General features: G+C 40.4%; 1 protein-coding gene across 3 annotated transcripts in view; it reads left to right on the top strand.

The window, feature by feature from the left end:
• The window catches only part of PLD5 (phospholipase D family member 5), a 430,516-nt gene that overhangs the window by 278,893 nt on the left and 125,965 nt on the right, over positions 1-25,658 (top strand). For all 3 annotated transcript variants that reach the window (XM_025394615.1, XM_025394623.1, XM_025394631.1), the window contains one exon: positions 10,200-10,327. In XM_025394615.1, the coding sequence (XP_025250400.1) occupies positions 10,200-10,327 (128 nt within the window). The remainder of the gene's footprint in view (positions 1-10,199; positions 10,328-25,658) is intronic.

Raw genomic sequence — 25,658 nt, 5'->3', positions numbered from 1 at the left:
TGAAACTGTATTATGATATGTGTGTGGGCCTTTTTAAACTTTTGCCAGGGATTGGTGGGCTTTAAAAATTTAAAACCTAAGTCTTTCAGTCCTTGGGAATTTTACTGTTATTTATAATTCCTTCTCTGATTTTGATTCTTTCTAGAAGTACCGCAATTAGATTTTGAGTATCTTAGCCAAGCTCTCTCGTCATTTTTGCCTACATTTGTTATCTTTTTTTCTTTTTCTTTTTCCTTATTTTTAAAGAGATTCGTTTTACTCCCACTGAGACTTTGAGATATTAGTGCCCCTGGATATATCCTTCTTGCAATAGTTTTTTAGTCATTTCAATTTCTTTATGTTCACTCTGTCTTATAAGTAAATTACTCCTTTTAAACATCCAGGTGATTATTTCAGCATTCAGAGCTGCCAGTCGTATATTAGATTTCCTCTATTGAATTATTGTTTTGGATTTTTAAAAATTTCTATGTCCATTGCCTTATCCTTAGATTATTCTCTCAAAACATCTTTGTAAATGTCCTGAAGAATTCTTGTCTCTTCCATTTTATCTAACTCAGTGGTAGCCACATGTTTTCTCTAGTTGGTGAGCCTCCTCTAAGCTGTTGATGTATTAGATGAGGTGTCATGTAACAATATAAGTAGGGTTGTCATCTCAGAATCATGGCAGATTGAGCTGTGGAATCTTCTGGCACTACTGGACTGCAAATGGTAAGGTAAAGAGAACGATGTTGGCTTTTCCAAAAAAGCAAACTCCTCCAAAGCTACTGGATCCCCATCCTCCCTGGCACTGCAACTGTGCTGGGCTCTAAGAGGCTGCCTTCTCTCTGTGAGCACTGGCACCAGTACAGATGCCTCTGGAGTTCTCATCATTCCCCACTGTCCTCCTTCATTGCCATAGAGATAGCTGTGTGACCTCAACAGGGAGGAGGAAGAGGGAGGAAGCAGTAGCATGTGCCCTGGCAGCTAGCAACTTCCTAGACCTTATTATTTTTTAATAGGACTAATGAGCCACTGTAGACAGTGTTCTTGCTGGTCCGTTTTAAGTGCAGAATTTTTAAATTTTATGCATAATTGAGGCAGTATTACTTAAGTAAATGTTATTTTTAAGTAGGTTATTATTTTTGAGCACAGTCTTTGTTTTTAAGCCTACTTGTTTCTGAAAGCAAACATTCCTATAGATAGCTTAACTGTTGGACTAGAAGAGTATGTATAATCAAAGCACAGTCTTTCCTAAGAAGCAGAATATCCTAGTCATAAGACGAATATATGACAGGGAAGAGACAACTCCTAGAAACTACCCTTGTGGGTCCAAACCTGTAGACTAAAAACAAAGCATCAAAGCAACCTGTGAGAGATTCTACAACACGGTTTTCACAGTATTGGAATAGATATGTTAAAATTAAAAATGCACTGTGCTCTTAAGATTCTTTTTATTTTTACAGCTAGAATACATAATTGATTATCTTAAAAGTTTCCTTACTCTCATTTACTGAATTATTTGAAAGCAACGACGTGTCATGACAGATGATTTTCACCCTTTGGTGTTTCCCCTTTAGCTTTCTAGCCAATGAATTCTAAAATGTTGGTAATTACATTGATTGAACTGTACTGGTTAATAAGAATTAAAGCCCCCAAGAACAGGCGAACTATGATTTTTTTCATTGTTCACACAAATTAATATATTCAGAAGAAGAGATGGATGGATAAGATAAATTTCTGCTGCAAATCTTGCTTTCAGGAAATAGGTGAAAACCTTTCCAGAAATCTATAATTATTCATAGTGTTATGTTTCCTTTTGATATATGCTTGAGGCTCATTAGCATTCTTTTCAAAAGCTAGTGATTAATTTTATAATGCTATTAGGGATGCATACATATGGGATACATTACATCTTAGAAATAAGATAATGTTAAATACTGAATTAAAATAGTGGTTGCATTACAGGAAAGTGGTAGAGATACGGGATTAGGCGTAAACACACAGCTTTAATGCAGGGCTTCTCACCCTTGAAGCTGTCAACATTTTGAGCTGAATAATTCTTTGCTATTTGGGGGCTATCCTGTGCGATGTAGGATGTTTAGGAGCCTCTCTGGCCTCTACCCACTAAATACTCATAGCATCCCCCTGACAGTTGCCACAACCAGAAATGTCTCCAGACATTGCTGCACATCCCCTAGGGATGGGGCAGTGGGTCAGTTGGGGAACTGAATGGACCCTAACTGAGAAACACAGCCTTTTTTTTTTTTTTTTTTTTCATTTTTATCAATATTTTATTAGAGGTCTTATCAGTGACATAGGGCAAGGAAAAATACATTTTGGAATAGAAGAAATAAAATTGCTTCAATTTGGCCGGGCGCGGTGGCTCAAGCCTGTAATCCCAGCACTTTGGGAGGCTGAGGCGGGTGGATCACGAGGTCGGGAGATCGAGACCATCCTGGCTAACACGGTGAAACCCCGTCTCTACTAAAAATACAAAACATTAGCCGGGCGTGGTGTCGGGCGCCTGTGGTCCCAGCTACTCGGGAGGCTGAGGCAGGAGAATGGCGGGAACCCGGGAGGCGGAGCTTGCAGTGAGCGGAGATGGCGCCACTCACTCCAGCCTGGGCGACAGAGGGAGACTCCGTTTAAAAAAAAAAAAAAATTGCTTCAATTTATACAGGCAATGATATTCTAGGAAAAAAAAGAATCCCAAGGAATCTAGAAAGCAAATACAAGAAGTAATAGCGGGCTTAGGAAAGTTAGTGTATGAGACTCCCAAACCAAAGTCAATTATATTTCTAATCACTTGCAACAAATGAAAATGAAAATAAAAAAGCTATTCCATTTGTGATAGTGTCAGAAATCATACAAACAATAACAAAACGCTGAGAGAAGATCAACAAATGAATATATATGCCACATACATATGTCAGTTCTTCCCAAATTGATCTATAGATCCAACTCAATTTCAACAGGATATACATATATGTATCTGTATGGAGAAACACAGCTTTAATAGTACATTTTGGGGAGGTTCTAGTTTTTAGTAGGGTGGAAGATTCACAAGTATCCATTTTATTATGCTTTATAATCTACTTAATAAGTTACATACATTCTCTTGAAGGTATACGTGTTATATCATCAAACATATTAGAGCTGCTGATAATATGCTTTTAAAACGAGGCTTACTGGAAATGAACTTGGAGATAAATTCTGTTTGATTTCATCATGGGGATTCATGGGGAATGGGGAACTTTATTTTCCACTTTTTAACCACAGTGTACTAGCATGTTTTCTTTTGTGCCATTTTGATGAGTATTTTGACAGGATGTTTATTTTAAATCTTCAGCGTTTGAATCATTTACTCATGTAACCTGTGCAACAGGTTCTTTGCTAAAAATTGCTTGAGTTTTTAGGCCACAACTAAACAGTTTTAGTCTAATATTAAAAGCACACATACAAAGGTTGAGGGATTTCAAAAATTATGTATGCACAAACTAAAGTACAACATTATCTGGTTAATACCGTAAGAATAGCTTAAGAAAGAAAGAAAATCCTTCTGAAACAAGCTTAAATGACAATTTATGCTAAAGATTTACAGGAACTCACAGGAAGTCATGAAACTGGTTTGAGGGAGTGGGACAGTGATGGACTCCCCCCCATTTTCTCATTCACCGTTTCTCTCTGTTGTGAGGACAGTCTTCCACTCTGGTTTGTTCTCTCCTGGTACTCCTCTTCCTCTTCGTCTCCTCTTACTCTCTCTCTCTCCTTCCTTCCCTCCCTCCCTACCTTCCTCTCTCTCATTCTCCCTCTCACTCCCTCCCTCATTCTCTGAAGCTTGGCTTCTCTTATCTTTCTTTTATGTAGACTTGGACAATCATGTCAACCTCTATATGTGTATGACTCCCCAACACAGCTTCTTTTAAGTAATTTACTTTGTGGTTCAATTTTGAATTCCCAAAAGAGGAAATCTGGATGACTCAGCTTAGGTCAGTGCCTACATTTGGTCCAATCAGCTGTGACCAAATACAGACCACGTGTTTTCACATGGGACCTAGGCTTTCCCATTCTATGTCCTGCGGGTGCATAGGAAACTATTAAAAGAAGGTGTTGGCAGGGAAGAAATGATGCTCATATACACTACACATAACATCAACTCATGAACAGCCAGTGCAGATTTTGTTTCCTCTTTATGAGGGAGACAGAAAGAGAACTGCTAGATATACTGCTAGTTTATGTCAATTCAAGAGTAGGTAGAATTAAACTTTCTTTATCTTCACTGGAATTAAATTCTTCAACTAGTTGTCTCCTTAAAGTTGCTCATTTCCTCCCATCTTCCTCGAGTGTAAGTGTAATGTGTAAATGTGAACATGCCAGTATTAAACCTCTTCAGAATCTAATATTCCATTTTGATAACACTAGTTATGAAACTAGTTTTAACCTAGAAACTAGTGTTTAACCTAGAGATAACAACAAGCTTCTGGAGAAGATTCGGAATGGAAGTGATAATAAATAATTCTTTAGCAATTTTAGATGGGAATGGTTATCCTGGGATGATGCATTAACTACTCCCACTCAACAGCTATCTGATATTATCTGTGAATTGTTTCTAATCAAAATATGAGTCTGGGAATTTTTAAGTTGATCATAAAGGAGTAGAATCCCAAACACGGTCATGTCCTAAAAACCGTGTAACAGACGTACATCAAAGGATGGTCCCCACAGATCTGTAGTGTAGGAAATTGGCAGTGACATTTATCCCTACCCGTGTAATACCATCCACACATAAAGAACAGTGAAGACGGCCAGGCACAGTGGCTCATGCCTGTAATCCCAGCACTTTGGGAGGCTGAGGCAGGCAGATTGCCTGAGCTCAGGAGTTCAAGACCAGCCTGAGCAACACAGTGAAACCTCGTCTCTACTAAAATACAAAAATTAGCAGGATGTGGTGGTGTGCGCCTGTAGTCCCAGCTACTTGGGAGGCTGAGGCATGACAATTGCTTGAATCCATAAGGCAGAGGTTGCAATGAACCAAGATCACACCACTGCACTCCAGCCTGGGTGACAGAGCGACACTCTGTCTCCAAAACAAAACAAAGCAAACAAAAAAACAGTGTTGAGGCCAGGTGTGGTGGCTTATGCCTATAGTCCCAGCTACTTATGAGGCTATGGCTGGGGGATCGCTTGAGCCCAGGAGTTCAAGGCCAGCCTGAGCAACATACTGAGACCCATCTCTTAAAAAAATTAAACAGTGAGGGACTCTGAAATCTGACTATAAGGCAAATGTTAGTGTCCTGAAAAATAATAATCTATAGATGAGATAGTTACTAACTCTACCACATGGGATTTGGAACAGATCTATGATAAACAAGTTTAATGCTAGAAAGTCTTGCAAGAGGAGGGCTCTCAAGAACATACTCCTTTTCAAATGTGTGTACCTACAGTCAACTTGATTCTTCAAAGTAGTAACATTAATTTTCAATTCATCATGGCATTTATAGTTTTTTCTTTAAAAAAATGTTAATCACTTTTTAGTTAATATTTTCATTTTCTCTCTTAAATTTTAACACAGAATTATTTCCATTGAAATATGTAAGCACACAATAAAATGCGGTATTTTGGTTAATACCATAAGAATAATTTAGTAAAGAAACAGAACCCCTCCAAAACCAGGAACATTCTCTATTAAATTTCAATGAAGCATCTCTGTTAAAGCTCAAAGGAGTTGGAATGAGTAATTTGGAGTTTCCTGATTTTTAACATTTGACTTCCCAAGAAGCGTGTGAAACCTGGAGGTTAGCCACATCACTTCATCTTGATTAGTATGACCAACTGGGACCAGACTTTTCACATCATCAGTTAGCATATTTGTAGCTTAACATTTCTAATTCTGAATCTTAGCCTTGTTTGTTGTTTAAGATTTAATTAGGACGGCATGGATAGCATGAACGTATTTTATAAAGCAACAATAGAAAGAAGTATATACTCTCACCACTTTTGGTTTTGGCATCAAAAAACATTATTTTGAGTTACTAATAATGCCCATTAATCATCAATTAAGTAGAGTGTGGAGCTGAAAGCAGGAGGATCTGCAGAGATCTGGACCCATCACCAGCAGCTGTGCACAGCCGTTAGGCCATGGTCCTGACGCATCACGTTGTGATGTACGCATCTTTCGGTTGACATCCGGAGGTCTCTGGGCAATGAATCAGGGGCTGCACACAGAGAAACTGACACATATTTTTTTCCTGTTAGAAAAGAAATCTATAAAAGCAAAAAATGGTTAATCATACTTAATATACTTTCAAAGCTGTTTTAAAAATATATTTAATTAAATCAAGCCAGATTTAAAGATATTTTCTGATCTCAGAAGTGTATAATATTTAAAGGAAAAACTTTATATAAATGTAGTACCAGGTTCTGGCAAGAATACAGAATGACTTAGACTAACAGATATTGCTGGTGGGAATGCAAACTGGTACAGACGCTTCGGGTAAACAGTTTGGCAGTTTCTTATAAAGTTAAACATATATTTACCATATGACTCAGCAATCTCACTCCTAGGTATTTACCCAAGTGAAATGAAAACTACATTCTCGCAAAAATGTATGTATGAGTGTTTGCAGCAGCTTTATTTGTCATCACCAGTAAGCGGAAACTACCCAAATGTTTCTCAACTAGAGAATGGATAAGCAAACTGTGGTGCATTCCATACAATGAAATATCACTCAACAGCAAAGGGAAACAAACCACTGTTCCACACGACAGCATGAATGGGTCTAACGTGCATTGCGTGTGGTGCATTCCGTACCATGAAATATCACTCAACAGCAAAGAGAAACAAACCACTGTTCCACACAACAGCATGAATGGGTCTCACATGCATTATGCTAAGTGAGAGGCAGGATTCAGAGGGCTGCATACTCTGTGACTCGATTTGTATGACATTCTTACAAAAGCAAAACTATAGGCGCACACACACACAAAGAAAAAAAACAGATGAGTGTTTGCCAAGGGCTGGGGTTTGAAGAGGAAGTCACTGCAAAAGAAGCCTAGGGAGGATGACACTGTTCTTCATTCTGATTGTGGCGATGGTCACATGACTGTCTTTCAAAACCCTTAGATGCTCAAAAGGGTGAATTTTACTACAAGTAAATTGTACCTTAATATAAACAGAAAATGATTTTCTTGAAACCTGTGGTTTTCTAATGGTACTGGATTTAAAAACTGTCACCTACATATTAGTTTTGAACATATTAACTATTTGGTAATGCAAAGCCTTTGTTGGCTCTGAATAATCTAGCACAGAATTTTAGAAAAGGTTTCTTGTGAGTTGGTGATTCCCATGGAGAAAATGAAAACAGTAATAGGACAAACGGGCTGCTTTTCAGCATTCTCTTGCATGTGGATGCTAAGCTTGAATAACCACCGTGAATATTGATGAGCAGATCTCATAAATTACTCCATGGTTTTTATGCATAGCTCTTGCTGTCATTTTAACATAATAACTCTTTAATATGTAGGATCCCTGTTTTCTGGGTCATAAAAATAACTATAGAAAAAAACTGAAGTGTTTCTGTTAGTGCTTATAAAACTATGGCATTCTACACATTTTTTTAAATATGCAACGTTGTAAGAAAAAGCCTAAAATGATTTTAGAAGTAGAAATTAAAGTTATCGCTCCTATAAAAATATGTCAAATTTTTAATGTAAATGGAAAGAATTTGATTTATTTATTATATTGTCTGTATTTGCATAAATATAATGCATGAAAAACAGAAATATTACTCTGCCCTTTTATCTAAATGTTCAGGCCTGTATTGCATGCCTTTGCTAATTGCAATTCTAACACAACAATATAAAATAAACTCAAATTTAGGTTGTGCACACAAATGCAGTAAGTGGCATATTATATACTTTTTAATCATTAAATATGTTTTGTAGTCAGACAGCATTGTATTTTAACCATCGCTTCCTAATACATATTACATAAAGACCCAATATGATGAAGATTATGTCTATAACCAATGGACAAATATATTCTAAAAGTGCCTGTAAATATAAATTCTCTTAAGTAAAATATCGAATAAACTGAGGGACATGTTAGACATAACTAAATATATATATCCAGATATTAATAAAGATGAAAGCATATGTCTTCAAAGATAGATGGAGCATCAATATTTAGATAGAAAAGCAGATCATTTGTAATGGGGAAGTGATAGTCCATGAACCATAGGCAAAAATATACATTTTTTCAGATGTATCATAAATATTTTCAGTGGATTTCCTTACACCACATACAGGAATGTATTGTGTCCTAAAACAGGGAAAATGAAGCATGCCATGCAAGACTGTTGTAACGTAGCTATCTTGGCACTGGGCGCACAGGTATTCAATAAATGGGGATTACCAGCATTACATATTGCTTGATCTCTACACACAGCTCTGCTGGCTTTCGTACAGGGATCCCTGGCCCTGGGCAGACTGTGAAGCCACTTACTGTCTTTCCTGTTTATCTACTGAGGAGCACTGGCGGCTGTGTCTGTGGGGCCAGCCACACCTCCGTGCAGATTGGGGTCTCTCCATACCTGCCTGGGTAACTACCCGTTTTGGACATTCAGATTCTGCCATACCCAAGTTCTTCCTCTGGGATCTGCAGCTCTTTCTTGGATGTTACTATTCCAGGATGGCTGGAGGCAGAGAAACATGTGCCCGCTGCTTGTAAGACAAAGAAACTGCTCTACCCTCAGAGAAAATCTGCCTGAGTGCTGGCTTCCCCTCAGAGATTCTCTCCCAACCTCGTAACATCTCTTTTCATCCTCCTGCCACAAGGAAGCTAGATGCATGGTTACATTTTCCTAAGAGTTAAGCATTAGGTTCATAGTGTAAATTACTCTCCTTCCTTTCTGATAGGCTGAAATGTATCCTTCTGCATACAGTCTTATGCGTGCCTCTGGTAATGAAGACTGTGACAATGAAGTGAACCCCTGGAATACAGGTCTTCATTAATAATGAATACCTGAAGACAGAATAGCTTAGTTCATTAAATATATGCATATAGGTCTGTTCTTTTAATGGGAATAGACCTTTAGCAGAAATGTATGTAAATACCCTTGCATTAAATGGACCGTATGATCCTTTTGAGAGGTTTGTAAATGCATTCGAGGCAGTAATACATAAAGGCTTGACACTGGATCCTACCACATGAAGCCTAAAGCAATTGGTCACATTTAGCTCTTCAAATATATTTTTGGCATTAGCAATAGTCTGAGTTATTTAGTTAACCATTCAAGGTGGCATTTCAGTAAAGCTTGAATAATCATTGCTTAAATTAAGAACTGTCAGGTACCTGTAATCCCAGCACTTTGGAAGGTCGGAGGCGAGTGGTTCACCTGAGGTCAGGAGTTCAAGACCAGCCTGGCCAACATGGTAAAACCTCCTCTCTACCAAAAGTACAAAAATTAGCCGGGTGTGGTAGCACACGCCTGTAATCCCAGCTACTCAGAAGGCTGAGGAAAGGGAATCACTTAAACCTGGGAGGTAGAGGTTGCCATGAGCCGAGATTGCGCCACTGTACTCTAGCCTGGGCAACAGAATGAGACTCTGTCTCAAAAATAAAATAAAATATAAATAAATAAAAAGCTATCAGATAAAGACGAAGAAGAGACCAAACCCAGATTAAATAATAAAGGGAAGGAACGAAGAAGTAAAGGCGAGTGAAAGGGTCACAGGATGAAAAATGTATAGAAAGCATAATAAGGTCAACGTCTTATTGAGGAAAGCTGTGACACTGAACAAGACTGATCCTTATATTGGTGGCAAACTGTATTAAAATTACTCAGAAAAGAAAACTGCATATGGTGTACCTATCTCACCATCCAGATGGTAAGTGGAGCTAGGATTTCAGTACAGATCTGAGTTGAGAAGCCATGGTCTTGTCACTATGTACAAAACCTCCTCTGCCATATGCAAAGGAAAAGCCATTTCCCCTGGCTTTTCTTTTCTCTTTCTTTTTTTTTTTTTTTTAAGTGTTCTTTGTTTTAGGGAACAAAATAATACTTTGGGGCCCTTCTCTCCACCAAACTAACATAAATATTTAGCTTTCCTAACTGTCAGTTGGGACAAATGATGAACCATGAGTATTGCCGCTGGTAGGTGACTGACAGCCCAGGCAGGGCTTGACGCAGAGGCTGACCAGACTCTCCTTGAACTCCTAGGAGCCGAGGTGACGTACATGAACATGACCGCTTACAACAAGGGCCGGCTGCAGTCCTCCTTCTGGATCGTGGACAAACAGCACGTGTATATCGGCAGTGCCGGTTTGGAATGGCAATCCCTGGGACAGGTAGTCTTTCTATGTTATATAAACTGAAAGTTCTGTCACCCTCAAAACTACCACCTTCATAAAGCACGCTACTGTAGATAAGGATACTAAAACCTACAGCATTGATTATTCTTAATTATGTAATTTGAAGAGGCTCATCTCCCTTTTATGTGAAAGGATAAACCTTTCCTCATCAGGATCATCTTGCAAAAAAAAGTGAAAACTGCTATTGCTTCAATGCTTTTGTAATTCATAGGCTGCTCCTAGATTCCTGAGAGCAGGTTGCTATGTAATTTACATCAGCCAGACCTATATTTTCAGGATGATATTGCATCGTCTGTGAGACAGAGGGAAACACAAATTCAGTACAGAGTAATATGTCTTCAGATAGTAATCATTTGAGTTATTTCTTTAATCTCAAGATGAAGATGTTATCTTTCTCTTAACAAATGATTAACTTCAAATATCTTGAAAATACATTTTCACACACTTAGGATTTTTATGCATTTATTTGCGTCAGAGGCAATCCACAGAAGATTACAAAATCACCATCTTTCCGTTAGTTATCCAGTGGCAGGAGGTTCCTGGTCATTGGATAGATACTTAGGGAGACGAGCCAACCTTCTCAGAACATCTTTTTAAATCAACACTCTCTCCTCCTCTTCCTCTCCACACCTACACACAGATATTGTCTCCTCTCCAGCCCACTATTTCTCCATAGCTCTCAAAATTTGGGATCATGCTATTATACTTAATCTTCTATCTTAAATTAGTGTTCCTTTCTCTTGTGCTTAACTATGTGGAATTTTTCTTGGTCTACCTCAGTGTGACATAAAGCATTGCTTAGCAGGACCCATGCATTAGAACAGATTTTAATTTACCAAAGTTGAGGCTAACCATTACATGAAGAATTATAATACATTTTCCAAGAGTTAAACGTATGTTATCAGCTTTATACTTTGTGAAGTTTTTCAGTGAATTCAATGATTATTGCTATCAATTATTACCTTGTATCTATGGTAAGTAGAAGAAATAATTGTTTCAATGAATTGAGGCTTTCTGCTGTGCATTTTTCTAAGCATATAAGGAGTATAACCTCATTCCATTTTCACAGTAACTCTTTCTTGGAAATACTACTCTTATAACTTTATCTTGCAAAGGAAGAAGCTGAGACACAGGTAAGTAACTTACCCGAGAGCACCTTTCAGGAAGTGGCAAAGCTGGAACTCAAACCCCAGCCATATAGCTCTAAACCCCTCACTCTTACTTCACTAATCTTTTAAAATAAATACATTTAGGAAAAAGTCATTTTCTTTCATGATCTTGCTGGGGTGCTAAGTTACAGATTTTCTCTCTCACCCGTTTCTGTAAGAAAATCTAACAACACAATCATCAAGAAACTTTTTACTCACTGGAATCTTTCCAATTGCAAATCCATAATGATATGGTGGTCAGAGAATGACAACTACTCTTGCTCAATACTTGAGCTCTGCAAACTTGCTAATCTCTGGGTTGAACTTCAAAAACTAGGAAGTCAGTATGTGTTTGCTTCTATAGACATACATCAAAGATATTTCAGGTTTAGTTCCAGACCACTGCAATAAAGCAAGTCACACACATTTTTTTGGATTCCCAGTGCATATAAAATTTACCTTTACACTATACTATAGTCTGAGTGTGCAACAGCACTATGTAAAATATATATATATATATATATATATATATATATGCATACCTTAATTTAAGAATACTTTATTGCTAGAAAATGACAATCATCTGAGCCTTCAGATATAGATGTAAGATTTTTGCTGGCAGAGGATTTTGCCTCAATGTCGATGGCTGCTGACTGATCAGGGTGGTGATTGCTAAAGGCTAGGGTAGCTATGACAATCTCTTAAAATAAGACAACAATGGAGTTGGCCACATCAATTGACTTCCTTTCATGAAAGATTTCTCTGTAGCATATGATACTGTTTGAAAGCATTTTATCCACCAGAAAACTTCTTTCAAAATTGGAGTCAATCCTCTCAATCCCTTACACTGCTTTATCAACTACATTTATGTAATATTCTAAATCCTTTTCATTTCAACAATGTTCATAGTATATTCACTAGGAATATATTTCACCTGAACCACTTTCTTTGCTTGTTCATAAGAAGCAACTCCTCATACATTCAGGTTTTATACTGAGGTGGCAGAAATTCAGCCACATATTTAGGTTCCACTTCTAATTCTAGTTTTCTTGTTATTTCTATCATATCTGCAGTGACTTCCTGCACTGAAGTCTTAAACCCCTCAGAGTCATCCATGAGGGTTAGAATCTACTCCTTCCAAATTCCCATTAATGTTGGTATGTTGACCTTCTCCTGTGAATCCCAAATGTTCTTTTTTTGAGGTGAAGTTTTGGAGTTCTGCTCTCGTCACCCAGGCTAGAGTGCAGTGGCAGCTCACTGCAACCTCCACCTCCCAGGTTCAAGTGATTCTCCTGCCTCAGTCTCCCAAGTAGCTGGGATTACAGGCATGCACCATCATGCCCCACCATGCCCAGCTAATTTTTATATTTTTAGTAGAGACGGGGTTTCGGCATGTTGGCCAGGCTCGTCTCGAACTCCTGACTTTATGTGATCCACCCACCTTGGCTTTCCAAAGTGATGGGATTACAAGCGTGAGCCACCACGCCCAGCCGACAGATGTTCTTAATGGTACCTGGAATGGTGAATCCTTTCCAGAGGATTTTCAATTTAATTTGCCCAGCTCTATCAGAGGAATAACTATCTATGGTAGCTATGTAGCCTTCCAAAAGACTTGAAAGTAGAAATTACTTGTTGATCCCTGGGCTGCAGAATGAGTGTTGTGTTATCAGGCATGTAGACAACATTCATTTCCTTGCCCATGTTCGTCAGAGCTATTGGGTGACCAGGTGCATTTTCAATGAGCAGTAATATTTTGAAAGGAATCTTTCTTTCTGAGCAGTAGGTCTCAACAGCAGGCTTAAAACATTCAGTAAGTCATGCTGTATTCAAAAGTCCTACCAGCCCAGCTTTGGTCCATTTCTAGAGCACAGGCGGAGTTGATTTAGCATGATTCCTAAGGGTCCTACAATTTTTATAATGGTAGATGTGTACTGGCTTCACTTAAACTCACCAGCTGCATCAGCACCTAACACAGTCAGCGTGTCCTATGAAACTTTGAAGCTAAGCATTGAATTCTCTCCTTTCTAGCCATGAAAGTATACAGGGGTCTGACCCACAGATCGTGACCCAGCAACGGATGAGAGATGCACATTGACATAGATATTTTGCCTGTCAGTCCGGCTGACGGTCCAGGCCACTCACAGACACCAAGGAAGGTGCTATGAAGAGTTGCAGCCACCAATCAGCCAATGAAGCTCACATTTATTCAGTATAGATTAAATGACAAAGGTCTTGAGTAAACACCACTAGAGAGTAATTGACATTGCTGATTTCCCGAGTAGAAAGCAATTATGCACCGTGGTTGACCAAAGGTTGGTCTTAGGACCACATGAGTAAACAAGCTATTTAGATAAAATATTCTACATTCCTTTGTATCTGTGTCCCTAGCTGTTAACTCAAAGTAAGGATTAGGCTGCTTTTAGCCACAACCCTATCCTGAAACTTTTGCAAAACCTTCCAGCCTTCCAAGGTTTGTGTCTATATCCTATAACTTCATCTTAAAATTTTTCCCACCAGCCGGACTGAACTCCCACGTCTCCCCCTTTTCTGTTTTTTGCATTGGGTTCTGTTGACTGAAGCGTACAGCTGTGTGCAGCAACAGGTCTGTTGGGCAAGGCGGTCATTGCTCTTATTCTGGCTTTGCATCCTAGAATTAGCAAATAACATAAGACGATCATGAGTATAATTAGCATCATTCTTTCCCAATCAAGGAGTGACCTGCGGCATTACTTGGCACTTCAGTTTGATGTGTGCTGTTACTAAGGAGCCCCGCTGGGGGTATGTTAACCCCTTCCAGCCAAGCAGTCGTGTTGTTAGAAGCTGGGAAGGGAGTGTCTGCCCAGATAACAGGGCTGAAAAAAGGCAGATTCAGAAGACAGGCTTAATAGAGTGTAGCAGGTACAGGTGGCAGGTAAAGTGAGAGAATTTAAAAAGATTAGTAAAGCACAGTAAGGAACAATTATCTGGAGTGAATGGTGTCTACGTCCAGAACAGGATTCGCTCAGTCTTCTGACTTGTCTTCTTCACCATTCTGTCCATGGCCTGTGTTGTCCAAGGAAGGTGCATTGTCCGGGGCTGTGGGTCCTATAGGGTTATTTTCTTCATTTCTGGTACAGGGCTGGGTCCTAGCCATGCCATGCTATGGTTTGATGCATCGTGCTGGAATCCAAAGAGGACCTGAGGGGGTGTGGAGACAAGCATACCCTCTTCCCCATGTTAATAATTCATTTGGACCACACCATACATTACTGTTCACATCTTTCCATAAAACTACAGGTTTTATGTCTTGAGAGGTTTTAGCAAAGTGCATTTCTACAGCTGATTAAAATTTGTCATCTAAATTTTAAAAATTAAGGGTAAATAAGGCTTGTGCCAATAGTGTTGCAGGGTCTTTACCCATACTCTCCCCTTTTTGTTTTTTGAACATATTTTTCAGAGTGGAATGAGCATGTTTTACTATGACTTGTCCTTGGGGTTATACGGGATACCTGTGGAATGTTGGATATTCCACATGTGACAAAATTGTTGGAATTATGAGCTGCCATAAGCTGGACCATTATCAGTTTTAATGTTTGTGGACCGTCCCATAAATGCAAAAGTTAAAAGAAGATGCTTAGGCTGGGCGTGGTGGCTCACACCTGTAATCCCAGCACTTTGGGAGGCTGAGGTGGGCAGATCACAAGGTCAGGAGATAGAGACCATCCTGGCTAACATGGTGAAACCCTATCTCTAGTAAAAATACAAAAAAAAAAAAAAAATTGACTGGACGTGGTGGCGGGCACATGTAGTCCCAGCTACTCAGGAGGCTGAGGCAGGAGAATGGTGTGAACCTGGGAGGCAGAGCTTGCAGTGAGCCAAGATCGCGCCACTGCACTCCAGCCTGGGTGACAGAGCAAGACTCCATCTCAAAAAAAAAAAAAAAAAAAAGTGTTTGATGACATGTCGAGTGGACTCTCAAGGAAGAGCTTATGTGAACTAATTAGATGAGTGTTGGTATCAATGGATAAATGTACATATCTTAGTTTTCCAAATTCAGGGATGTAACATGTGTTTGCCATAACTGATTAGGTTCTAATCCTCTAGTGTTAGCATGTGTTGAAGGAGGGGACGTACCTGTGAACTGGCAATCTGGACATTATAGGGTAATTTGTTTAGCCAGTCTCTGGGTAAGTTGAAATTGTTTAGATAAGTTTCTCCAGCGTTGGTGAAAAAATTGATGTGATTGCGTGGCTTAGTCAAGCAGTGATGTCATAACCTGAAGGTCTGCTTGATTATTGTCATAAGCCAATGGGCCAGGCAGTGAGCCATGGGCTCGAATGTGTGTAATAAAAATAGGATGTGTATGTTGATCTAGCAATTGCTGAAGTTGAAGAAAAAGAGCACGCAGGGCAGGCTCCAGAGTGTACTTAATTAGGGCTGTCTCAAGGTTCTGAAATAAATAAACCAAGTAAGCAGAATCACTATATTGATGGGCTGAGCGGGAAAATTCTCCAGAGCCAATATCAGAGCCTCAATCTCAGTTCTCTGAGTGCTAGTGAACCCAGATAGAGTGATGGAATTATGTGGTCTCCACCAAACTGCTGCTTTTCCATGTTTACCTGAACCATCAGTAAACAGTGTTAAAGCAATAGGTATGAGAGGGTGAACTATTTTTGTAGGCAAGATCACAGGAGTACAAGATAAGAAATGAAGGAGTTTGTCAGCAGGAAGGACATGCTCTATTTGTCTTGTATAATCAGAGAGAGCTATTTGCAGATCAGTAGATACTGGCAATACTGCTTTGAATTGCTTTTATTACTTAAAGGAATCCTGATAATATCAGGATCATAACCTAGCAACTGATAACATTGTCTGCAACCTGAAATGGATGACTTTACTAAGTAACCGGATATAGGGAGAGAGTGTTTTAGTCCTGGCATGTGAGTAAAAAACACATTCTAGAAAGTGCAGTGCTGGGGGGTCATCTGTCCTATTAACCCTCCAGGGGAGTGTTTGGTGGGAAAAATAAATAACTGGATGGAATAATGGGTGTCTATGCAATCTAGTTGCCTCTGAGAGATGGCTTATTCTATTTCCTCAATTTCCCTTTTTGCTGCAGGAGTTAAATACTTGGGAGAATCCAGGACTGTATTGCCCTTTAAGATGGAAAACAGGTTTTGCAGCTTATAAGTAGGAATGCCTAAAGTGGGGCAGAGCCAGTAGATATTGCCTAGTAATTTCTAATAATCATTTAAGGTGTGTAAGTTGCTAGTATTTAACCTTTTGAGGTCTTACTGACTGGGAAGTTAGTATGTACCCAAGATATTTCCAAGGAGAGGACACTTGTACTTTTTCAGGTGCAATAATTAAATATTTTAGCTGTATTCTTTATGACAGAGGTATGTAAATTTAAAAGCATTAGTTCCTTTGGGGCTGCTAGTAAAATATCATCCATAATGTGAATAACCTTGCAATCAAGAAATTCTTTTCTGCTGGGGAGCAAAGCTTGATTTACGTGATACTGACACATGGTAGGACTGTTTAGCATTCTTTGAGGAAGCACTTTCCGATGAAATTGACAAGCTGGCCTTTCATTATTGATAGCTGGTATTGTAAACACAAATTTTTTTCTGTCTTTTCTGCTAGGGGAATCATATAAAAACAGTCTTTTAAGTTAATAACAATTATAAACCAGTTGTAAGGAATTGCCATGGGGGAAGGGAGCCCCTGCTGAAGGGGTCTCATAGGTTGCAAACTGGCATTAATAGCATGTAGGTCATGCAAAAGTCTCCATTTACCAGACTTTTTGGGAATGACGAAAATGGGTGAATTCCAAGGACTATTTGATGGTTCTACATGTCCAGCTTTTAATTGCCCTTTATCTAATTAATGGGCCTTCTGTAATTTCTCTCCCTTCAGAGGCCACTGTTCTACCCAAATCAGATCTTGAGAGAGCCACGTCAGAGGTAGGAGAGAGAGAACAGTGGCCATTATCAGAAAGAGGTTTTTTAAAATTTTTAAATTTTACTCAAATCTTAGCATAGAATTACAATCTGAGATGTCACTTGTATATAAGGAGCACACGAAATTTTGCCATGGGCGGGAGAGCTGGAGAGCTGAGCAGGCAGGCCCTAGGGCGGTGGCCACTTTGCACTTGCTTAGGTGCTGTTCTTTTTGTCTGTGTCTCTTCTTCTGTCCTGCTCCCTCCCTCTGCCACCAGGCGGCTGCTGCCTGCTAGGCAGACCTTCCTGCACATGCCTCCTGCCCATCCCCAGCAGGCTAGCTTCTGCACACTGGGCCTAGCTACTCGTTGTGTCGCTGCTGTGCAGGTCGAGTTCCTGGGAGCATTTGTTGGCTCCGGGTCTGCAAGCATCCCTGCTGCTGAGCCTTTCCTTCTGCCCACTGCTCGCTTGGTTGCGCGGCTCTGACCTTTAATGTTTTTTCTTATTATTTTTATAAGCATTAAAAGAAATGGGTTTATGCATCTGATTGCCTTGTTGATCTTGCATTACTGGGCAGGCGAAGAACTCCCCTTTTAATGCTGCTTGCTTAAGACAGGGTCTCATCGCTGTAGCATATCCCCAGTCCTTTTTCCTATCTATTGGAGGAGGGGGCTTAGGCAAAACCTCCGTTTTCTCTTTTTTATTTTGGCCTGGTGATATCGGGGCTGAGGGAAGAGGAGGTGGTAAAGCAGGTGATGGTTCTTCTTCCTTCCTCTTTTTAGGATCTTCTGTGTATGATGGAGCCAGGGCTGCCCTAACTAAGGACCATAGCGTTAAAGATGATGCTGGGACCTTGCCCTTGCACGTGATGTTGTTTAAGATTTCTCCCCACTTGTTCCCAGAGCTTTACATCTAGTGTGCCTTCTTCAGGGAACCATGGGCTTTGGGATACAACAGTTTGTGTTAGGTCCCTTAATTGAGCCTGCCAAACTGAGACTCCACTAGCTTTAAGCAGCTGTTTCAATACTTTTATATACTGTTTCTGTTGAGCTGATAACTGTTGTCCCACGATGAAACCCTAACCTGAACAATCCCCTCCGAACTTGGAAATCCTGAGCAGGTACCAATGACTTGCTGACTGTGCAGTTCCTTTTTCACCTTCATTTTCGGGGGCTCCATCGTGATCCTTTTGTAGTGTTCCTCATGCAGGGCACCACTTGTGGAGGTCTGTCCTACAGACCTCAGCTGCAAGACGGATGAGACACATACTCAGACACTGATATTCAGTGAAAGAGCGGGCCAGGGGACAGCTGGCACTAGGAGCCGAAGAGAGTTTTGCAGCCCCTCCAAGCTGGCAATGCTTGCATTTAGTTAGTAGATATTTAATTGACAAAGGCTTTGAGTCAACCCCTGTGGGTAATTAACCTGGCTGCCCCCACCCTGGAGAGGGCCATCCTGCCCACGAATGATCAAAGGTTGATCTTAGGACCAGTGAGTAAACAAGCTATTTAGATAAAATACTTTACATTCCTTTGTATCTGCACCCCAAGCTATTAACTCAAGGTAAGGATTAGGCTGTTTTTAGCCATAACCCTATCCCGAAACTTTTGCAAAACCTTCCAACCTTCCAAGAAGGTTTGTGTGTATATCCTATAACTTCATCTTAAAAATTTTCCTACAAACCTGACTGAACTCCCACAAAAGTCCTAGATGGCATCTTCTTCTAATGGAAGGTTGTTTTGTCTACATTGAAAATCTGTTGTGTAGTGTATCCAGCTTCATCAGTGATCTCAGCTAGGTCTCCTGGATAACTTACTGCAGCTTCTCCATCATCACTTGCTGCTTTACCTCGCACTTCTATGTTACAGAACAGTTTCGTACCTTAAACCTCATGAACCAACCTCAGCTAGCTTCCAATTTTTCTTTTGCAGCTTTTTTTACCTCTCTTGGCCTTCACAGAGTATAAGAGGGTAAGGGCCTCACTCTGAGTTAGACTTTGGCTGAAAGGAATATTGCACTTTGATCTATCCATACCACTCAAACTTTCTCATGTCAGCAAGAAGGTGTTTTGCTTTCTTAACATTTGTGTATTCACTGGAGTAGCACTTTTAATTTTCTTCAAGAATTTTTCCTTTGTATTCACAACTTGGCAAACTGCTTATCTTGGCTTTCTACATGCCTTTCTCACTGAGGTTCATCATTAAGAGCTTTTGATTTAAACTGAGAGATGTAGTGGGGCATGGTATCTTATGCCAGTAATCCCAGCACTTTGGGAGGATGAGGCGGGCAGATCACCGGAGGTCACGAGTTCGAGACCAGCCTGTCCAACATGTTGAAACCCCATCTCTACTAAAAATACAAAAATTAGCTGGACATGGTGTTGGGCGCCTGTAATCCCAGCTACTCAGGAGGTTGAGGCAGGAGACTTGCTTGAACCTGGGAGGCAGGGGTTGCAGTGAGCCAAGATTGCACCACTGCAGTCCAGCCTGGGTGACAGAGTGAGACTCCATCTCAAAACCAAACAACAGACAACCCACAAAACTGAGAGATGTACCACTCTTCCTTTCACTTGAAACTTAGAGGCCAATTGTAGGTTCATCAACTGGCCTGATTTCAATATTGTTGCCTCAGGGAGTAAGCGGCCCAAGGAGAGAGAGAGACAGGGGAACAGCTGGTCTGTGGAGCAGTCAGAACACATGCAACATTTATGGATTAAGTTCTCCAACTTAGATGGGTGCAGTTTGTGCTGTCCCAGAACAATTGCCATAGTAACATCAAAGATAACTGATCACAGATCACCATAACAGATACAGCACTAATGAAAATGTTTGAAATGCTGTGAGAATTACTAACATGTGGCATGGAAACATGAAGTGAACACATGCTGTGGACTAATGGAGCCAATAGACTTGTTTGAGGCAGAGTTGCCACAACCTTCAATTTGTAAAAAGTGCCATAAGGCGGGGGCGGAGCAAGATGGCCGAATAGGAGCAGCTCCAGTCTTCAACTCCCAGCGCCAGCGACACAGAAGACCGGTGATTTTGGCATTTTCAACTGAGGTACTGGGTTCATCTCACTGGGGAGTGCCGGACGATCGGTACTGGTCAGCTGCTGCAGCCCGACCAGCGAGAGCTGAAGCAGGGCGAGGCATTGCCTCACCTGAGAAGCGCAAGGGGGAAGGGAATCCCTTTTCCTAGCCAGGGGAACTGAGACACACAACACCTGGAGAATCGGGTAACTCCCACCCCAATACTGCGCTTTGAGCAAACAAGCACACCAGGAGATCATATCCCACACCTGGCCGGGAGGGTCCCACACCCACGGAGCCTCCCTCATTGCTATTACAGCAGTCTGTGATCTACCGGCAAGGCAGCAGCGAGGCTGGGGGAGGGGCGCCCGCCATTGCTGAGGCTTAAGTAGTAAACAAAGCTGCTGGGAAGCTCGAACTGGGTGGAGCTCACAGCAGCTCAAGGAAACCTGCCTGTCTCTGTAGACTCCACCTCTGGGGGCAGGGCACAGAAAACAATAACAAAGCAGCAGACACCTCTGCAGATGCAAACGACTCTGTCTGACAGCTTTGAAGAGAGCAGTGGATCTCCCAACACAGAGGTTGAGATCTGAGAAGGGACAGACTCCCTGCTCAAGCGGGTCCCTGACCCCTGAGTAGCCTAACTGGGAGATATCCCCCACTAGGGGCAGTCTGACACCCCACACCTCACAGGGTGGAGTACACCCCTGAGAGGAAGCTTCCAAAGCAAGAATCAGACAGGTACACTTGCTGTTCAGAAATATTCTATCTTCTGCAGCCTCTGCTGCTGTTACCCAGGCAAACAGGGTCTGGAGTGGACCTCAAGCAATCTCCAACAGACCTACAGCTGAGGGTCCTGACTGTTAGAAGGAAAACTATCAAACAGGAAGGACACCTACACCAAAACCCCATCAGTACATCACCATCATCAAAGACCAGAGGCAGATAAAACCACAAAGATGGGGAAAAAGCAGGGCAGAAAAGCTGGAAATTCAAAAAACAAGAGCGCATCTCCCCCGGCAAAGGAGCGCAGCTCATCGCCAGCAACGGATCAAAGCTGGACGGAGAATGACTTTGACGAGATGAGAGAAGAAGGCTTCAGTCCATCAAATTTCTCAGAGCTAAAGGAGGAATTACGTACCCAGCGCAAAGAAACTAAAAATCTTGAAAAAAAAGTGGACGAATTGACGGCTAGACTAATTAATGCAGAGAAGGTCATAAACGAAATGAAAGAGATGAAAACCATGACACGAGAAATACGTGACAAATGCACAAGCTTCAGTAACCGACTCGATCAACTGGAAGAAAGAGTATCAGCAATTGAGGATCAAATGAATGAAATGAAGCGAGAAGAGAAACCAAAAGAAAAAAGAAGAAAAAGAAATGAACAAAGCCTGCAAGAAGTATGGGATTATGTAAAAAGACCAAATCTACGTCTGATTGGGGTGCCTGAAAGTGAGGGGGAAAATGGAACTAAGTTGGAAAACACTCTTCAGGATATCATCCAGGAGAACTTCCCCAATCTAGTAGGGCAGGCCAACATTCAAATCCAGGAAATACAGAGAACGCCACAAAGATACTCCTCGAGAAGAGCAACTCCAAGACACATAATTGCCAGATTCACCAAAGTTGAAATGAAGGAAAAAATCTTAAGGGCAGCCAGAGAGAAAGGTCGGGTTACCCACAAAGGGAAGCCCATCAGACTAACAGCAGATCTCTCGGCAGAAACTCTCCAAGCCAGAAGAGAGTGGGGGCCAATATTCAACATTCTTAAAGAAAAGAATTTTAAACCCAGAATTTCATATCCAGCCAAACTAAGTTTCATAAGTGAAGGAGAAATAAAATCCTTTACAGATAAGCAAATGCTTAGAGATTTTGTCACCACTAGGCCTGCCTTACAAGAGACCCTGAAGGAAGCACTCAACATGGAAAGGAACAACCGGTACCAGCCATCTCAAAAACATGCCAAAATGTAAAGACCATCGAGGCTAGGAAGAAACTGCATCAACTAATGAGCAAAATAACCAGTTAATATCATAATGGCAGGATCAAGTTCACACATAACAATCTTAACCTTAAATGTAAATGGACTAAATGCTCCAATTAAGAGACACAGACTGGCAAACTGGATAAAGAGTCAAGACCCATCAGTCTGCTGTATTCAGGAGACCCATCTCACACGCAGAGACATACATAGGCTCAAAATAAAGGGATGGAGGAAGATTTACCAAGCAAATGGAGAACAAAAAAAAGCGGGGGTTGCAATACTAGTCTCTGATAAAACAGACTTTAAACCATCAAAGATCAAAAGAGACAAAGAAGGCCATTACATAATGGTAAAGGGATCAATTCAACAGGAAGAGCTAACTATCCTAAATATATATGCACCCAATACAGGAGCACCCAGATTCATAAAGCAAGTCCTTAGAGACTTACAAAGAGACTTAGACTCCCATACAATAATAATGGGAGACTTCAACACTCCATTGTCAACATTAGACAGATCAACGAGACAGAAAGATAACAAGGATATCCAGGAATTGAACTCATCTCTGCAGCAAGCAGACCTAATAGACATCTATAGAACTCTCCACCCCAAATCAACAGAATATACATTCTTCTCAGCACCACATCGTACTTATTCCAAAATTGACCACGTAATTGGAAGTAAAGCACTCCTCAGCAAATGTACAAGAACAGAAATTATAACAAACTGTCTCTCAGACCACAGTGCAATCAAACTAGAACTCAGGACTAAGAAACTCAATCAAAACCGCTCAACTACATGGAAACTGAACAACCTGCTCCTGAATGACTACTGGGTACATAACGAAATGAAGGCAGAAATAAAGATGTTCTTTGAAACCAATGAGAACAAAGATACAACATACCAGAATCTCTGGGACACATTTAAAGCAGTGTGTAGAGGGAAATTTATAGCACTAAATGCCCACAAGAGAAAGCAGGAAAGATCTAAAATTGACACTCTAACATTGCAATTAAAAGAACTAGAGAAGCAAGAGCAAACACATTCGAAAGCTAGCAGAAGGCTAGAAATAACTAAGATCAGAGCAGAACTGAAGGAGATAGAGACACAAAAAACCCTCCAAAAAATCAATGAATCCAGGAGTTGGTTTTTTGAAAAGATCAACAAAATTGACAGACCACTAGCAAGACTAATAAAGAAGAAAAGAGAGAAGAATCAAATCGACGCAATTAAAAATGAAAAAGGGGATATCACCACCGACCCCACAGAAATACAAACTACCATCAGAGAATACTATAAACACCTCTACGCAAATAAACTGGAAAATCTAGAAGAAATGGATAATTTCCTGGACACTTACACTCTTCCAAGACTAAACCAGGAAGAAGTTGAATCCCTGAATAGACCAATAGCAGGCTCTGAAATTGAGGCAACAATTAACAGCCTACCAACCAAAAAAAGTCCAGGACCAGATGGATTCACAGCTGAATTCTACCAGAGGTACAAGGAGGAGTTGGTACCATTCCTTCTGAAACTATTCCAATCAATAGAAAAAGAGGGAATCCTCCCTAACTCATTTTATGAGGCCAACATCATCCTGATACCAAAGCCTGGCAGAGATACAACAAAAAAAGAGAATTTTAGACCAATATCCCTGATGAACATCGATGCAAAAATCCTCAATAAAATACTGGCAAACCGGATTCAGCAACACATCAAAAAGCTTATCCACCATGATCAAGTGGGCTTCATCCCTGGGATGCAAGGCTGGTTCAACATTCGCAAATCAATAAACATAATCCAGCATATAAACAGAACCAAAGACAAGAACCACATGATTATTTCAATAGATGCAGAAAAGGCTTTTGACAAAATTCAACAGCCCTTCATGCTAAAAACGCTCAATAAATTCGGTATTGATGGAACATACCTCAAAATAATAAGAGCTATTTATGACAAACCCACAGCCAATATCATACTGAATGGGCAAAAACTGGAAAAATTCCCTTTGAAAACTGGCACAAGACAGGGATGCCCTCTCTCACCACTCCTATTCAACATAGTGTTGGAAGTTCTGGCTAGGGCAATCAGGCAAGAGAAAGAAATCAAGGGTATTCAGTTAGGAAAAGAAGAAGTCAAATTGTCCCTCTTTGCAGATGACATGATTGTATATTTAGAAAACCCCATTGTCTCAGCCCAAAATCTCCTTAAGCTGATAAGCAACTTCAGCAAAGTCTCAGGATACAAAATTAATGTGCAAAAATCACAAGCATTCGTATACACTAGTAACAGACAAACAGAGAGCCAAATCATGAATGAACTTCCATTCACAATTGCTTCAAAGAGAATCAAATACCTAGGAATCCAACTTACAAGGGATGTAAAGGACCTCTTCAAGGAGAACTACAAACCACTGCTCAGTGAAATAAAAGAGGACACAAACAAATGGAAGAACATACCATGCTCATGGATAGGAAGAATCAATATCGTGAAAATGGCCATACTGCCCAAGGTAATTTATAGATTCAATGCCATCCCCATCAAGCTACCAATGAGTTTCTTCACAGAATTGGAAAAAACTGCTTTAAAGTTCATATGGAACCAAAAAAGAGCCCGCATCTCCAAGACAATCCTAAGTCAAAAGAACAAAGCTGGAGGCATCACGCTACCTGACTTCAAACTATACTACAAGGCTACAGTAACCAAAACAGCATGGTACTGGTACCAAAACAGAGATATAGACCAATGGAACAGAACAGAGTCCTCAGAAATAATACCACACATCTACAGCCATCTGATCTTTGACAAACCTGAGAGAAACAAGAAATGGGGAAAGGATTCCCTATTTAATAAATGGTGCTGGGAAAATTGGCTAGCCATAAGTAGAAAGCTGAAACTGGATCCTTTCCTTACTCCTTATACGAAAATTAATTCAAGATGGATTAGAGACTTAAATGTTAGACCTAATACCATAAAAATCCTAGAGGAAAATCTAGGTAGTACCATTCAGGACATAGGCATGGGCAAAGACTTCATGTCTAAAACACCAAAAGCAACGGCAGCAAAAGCCAAAATTGACAAATGGGATCTCATTAAACTAAAGAGCTTCTGCACAGCAAAAGAAACTACCATCAGAGTGAACAGGCAACCTACAGAATGGGAGAAAATTTTTGCAATCTACTCATCTGACAAAGGGCTAATATCCAGAACCTACAAAGAACTC

This window comes from Theropithecus gelada, chromosome 1, assembly GCF_003255815.1.
Source record: "Theropithecus gelada isolate Dixy chromosome 1, Tgel_1.0, whole genome shotgun sequence".
In the NCBI taxonomy this organism is placed as follows: domain Eukaryota; kingdom Metazoa; phylum Chordata; class Mammalia; order Primates; family Cercopithecidae; genus Theropithecus; species Theropithecus gelada.
This window is presented reverse-complemented; position numbering and strand designations above follow the sequence as displayed.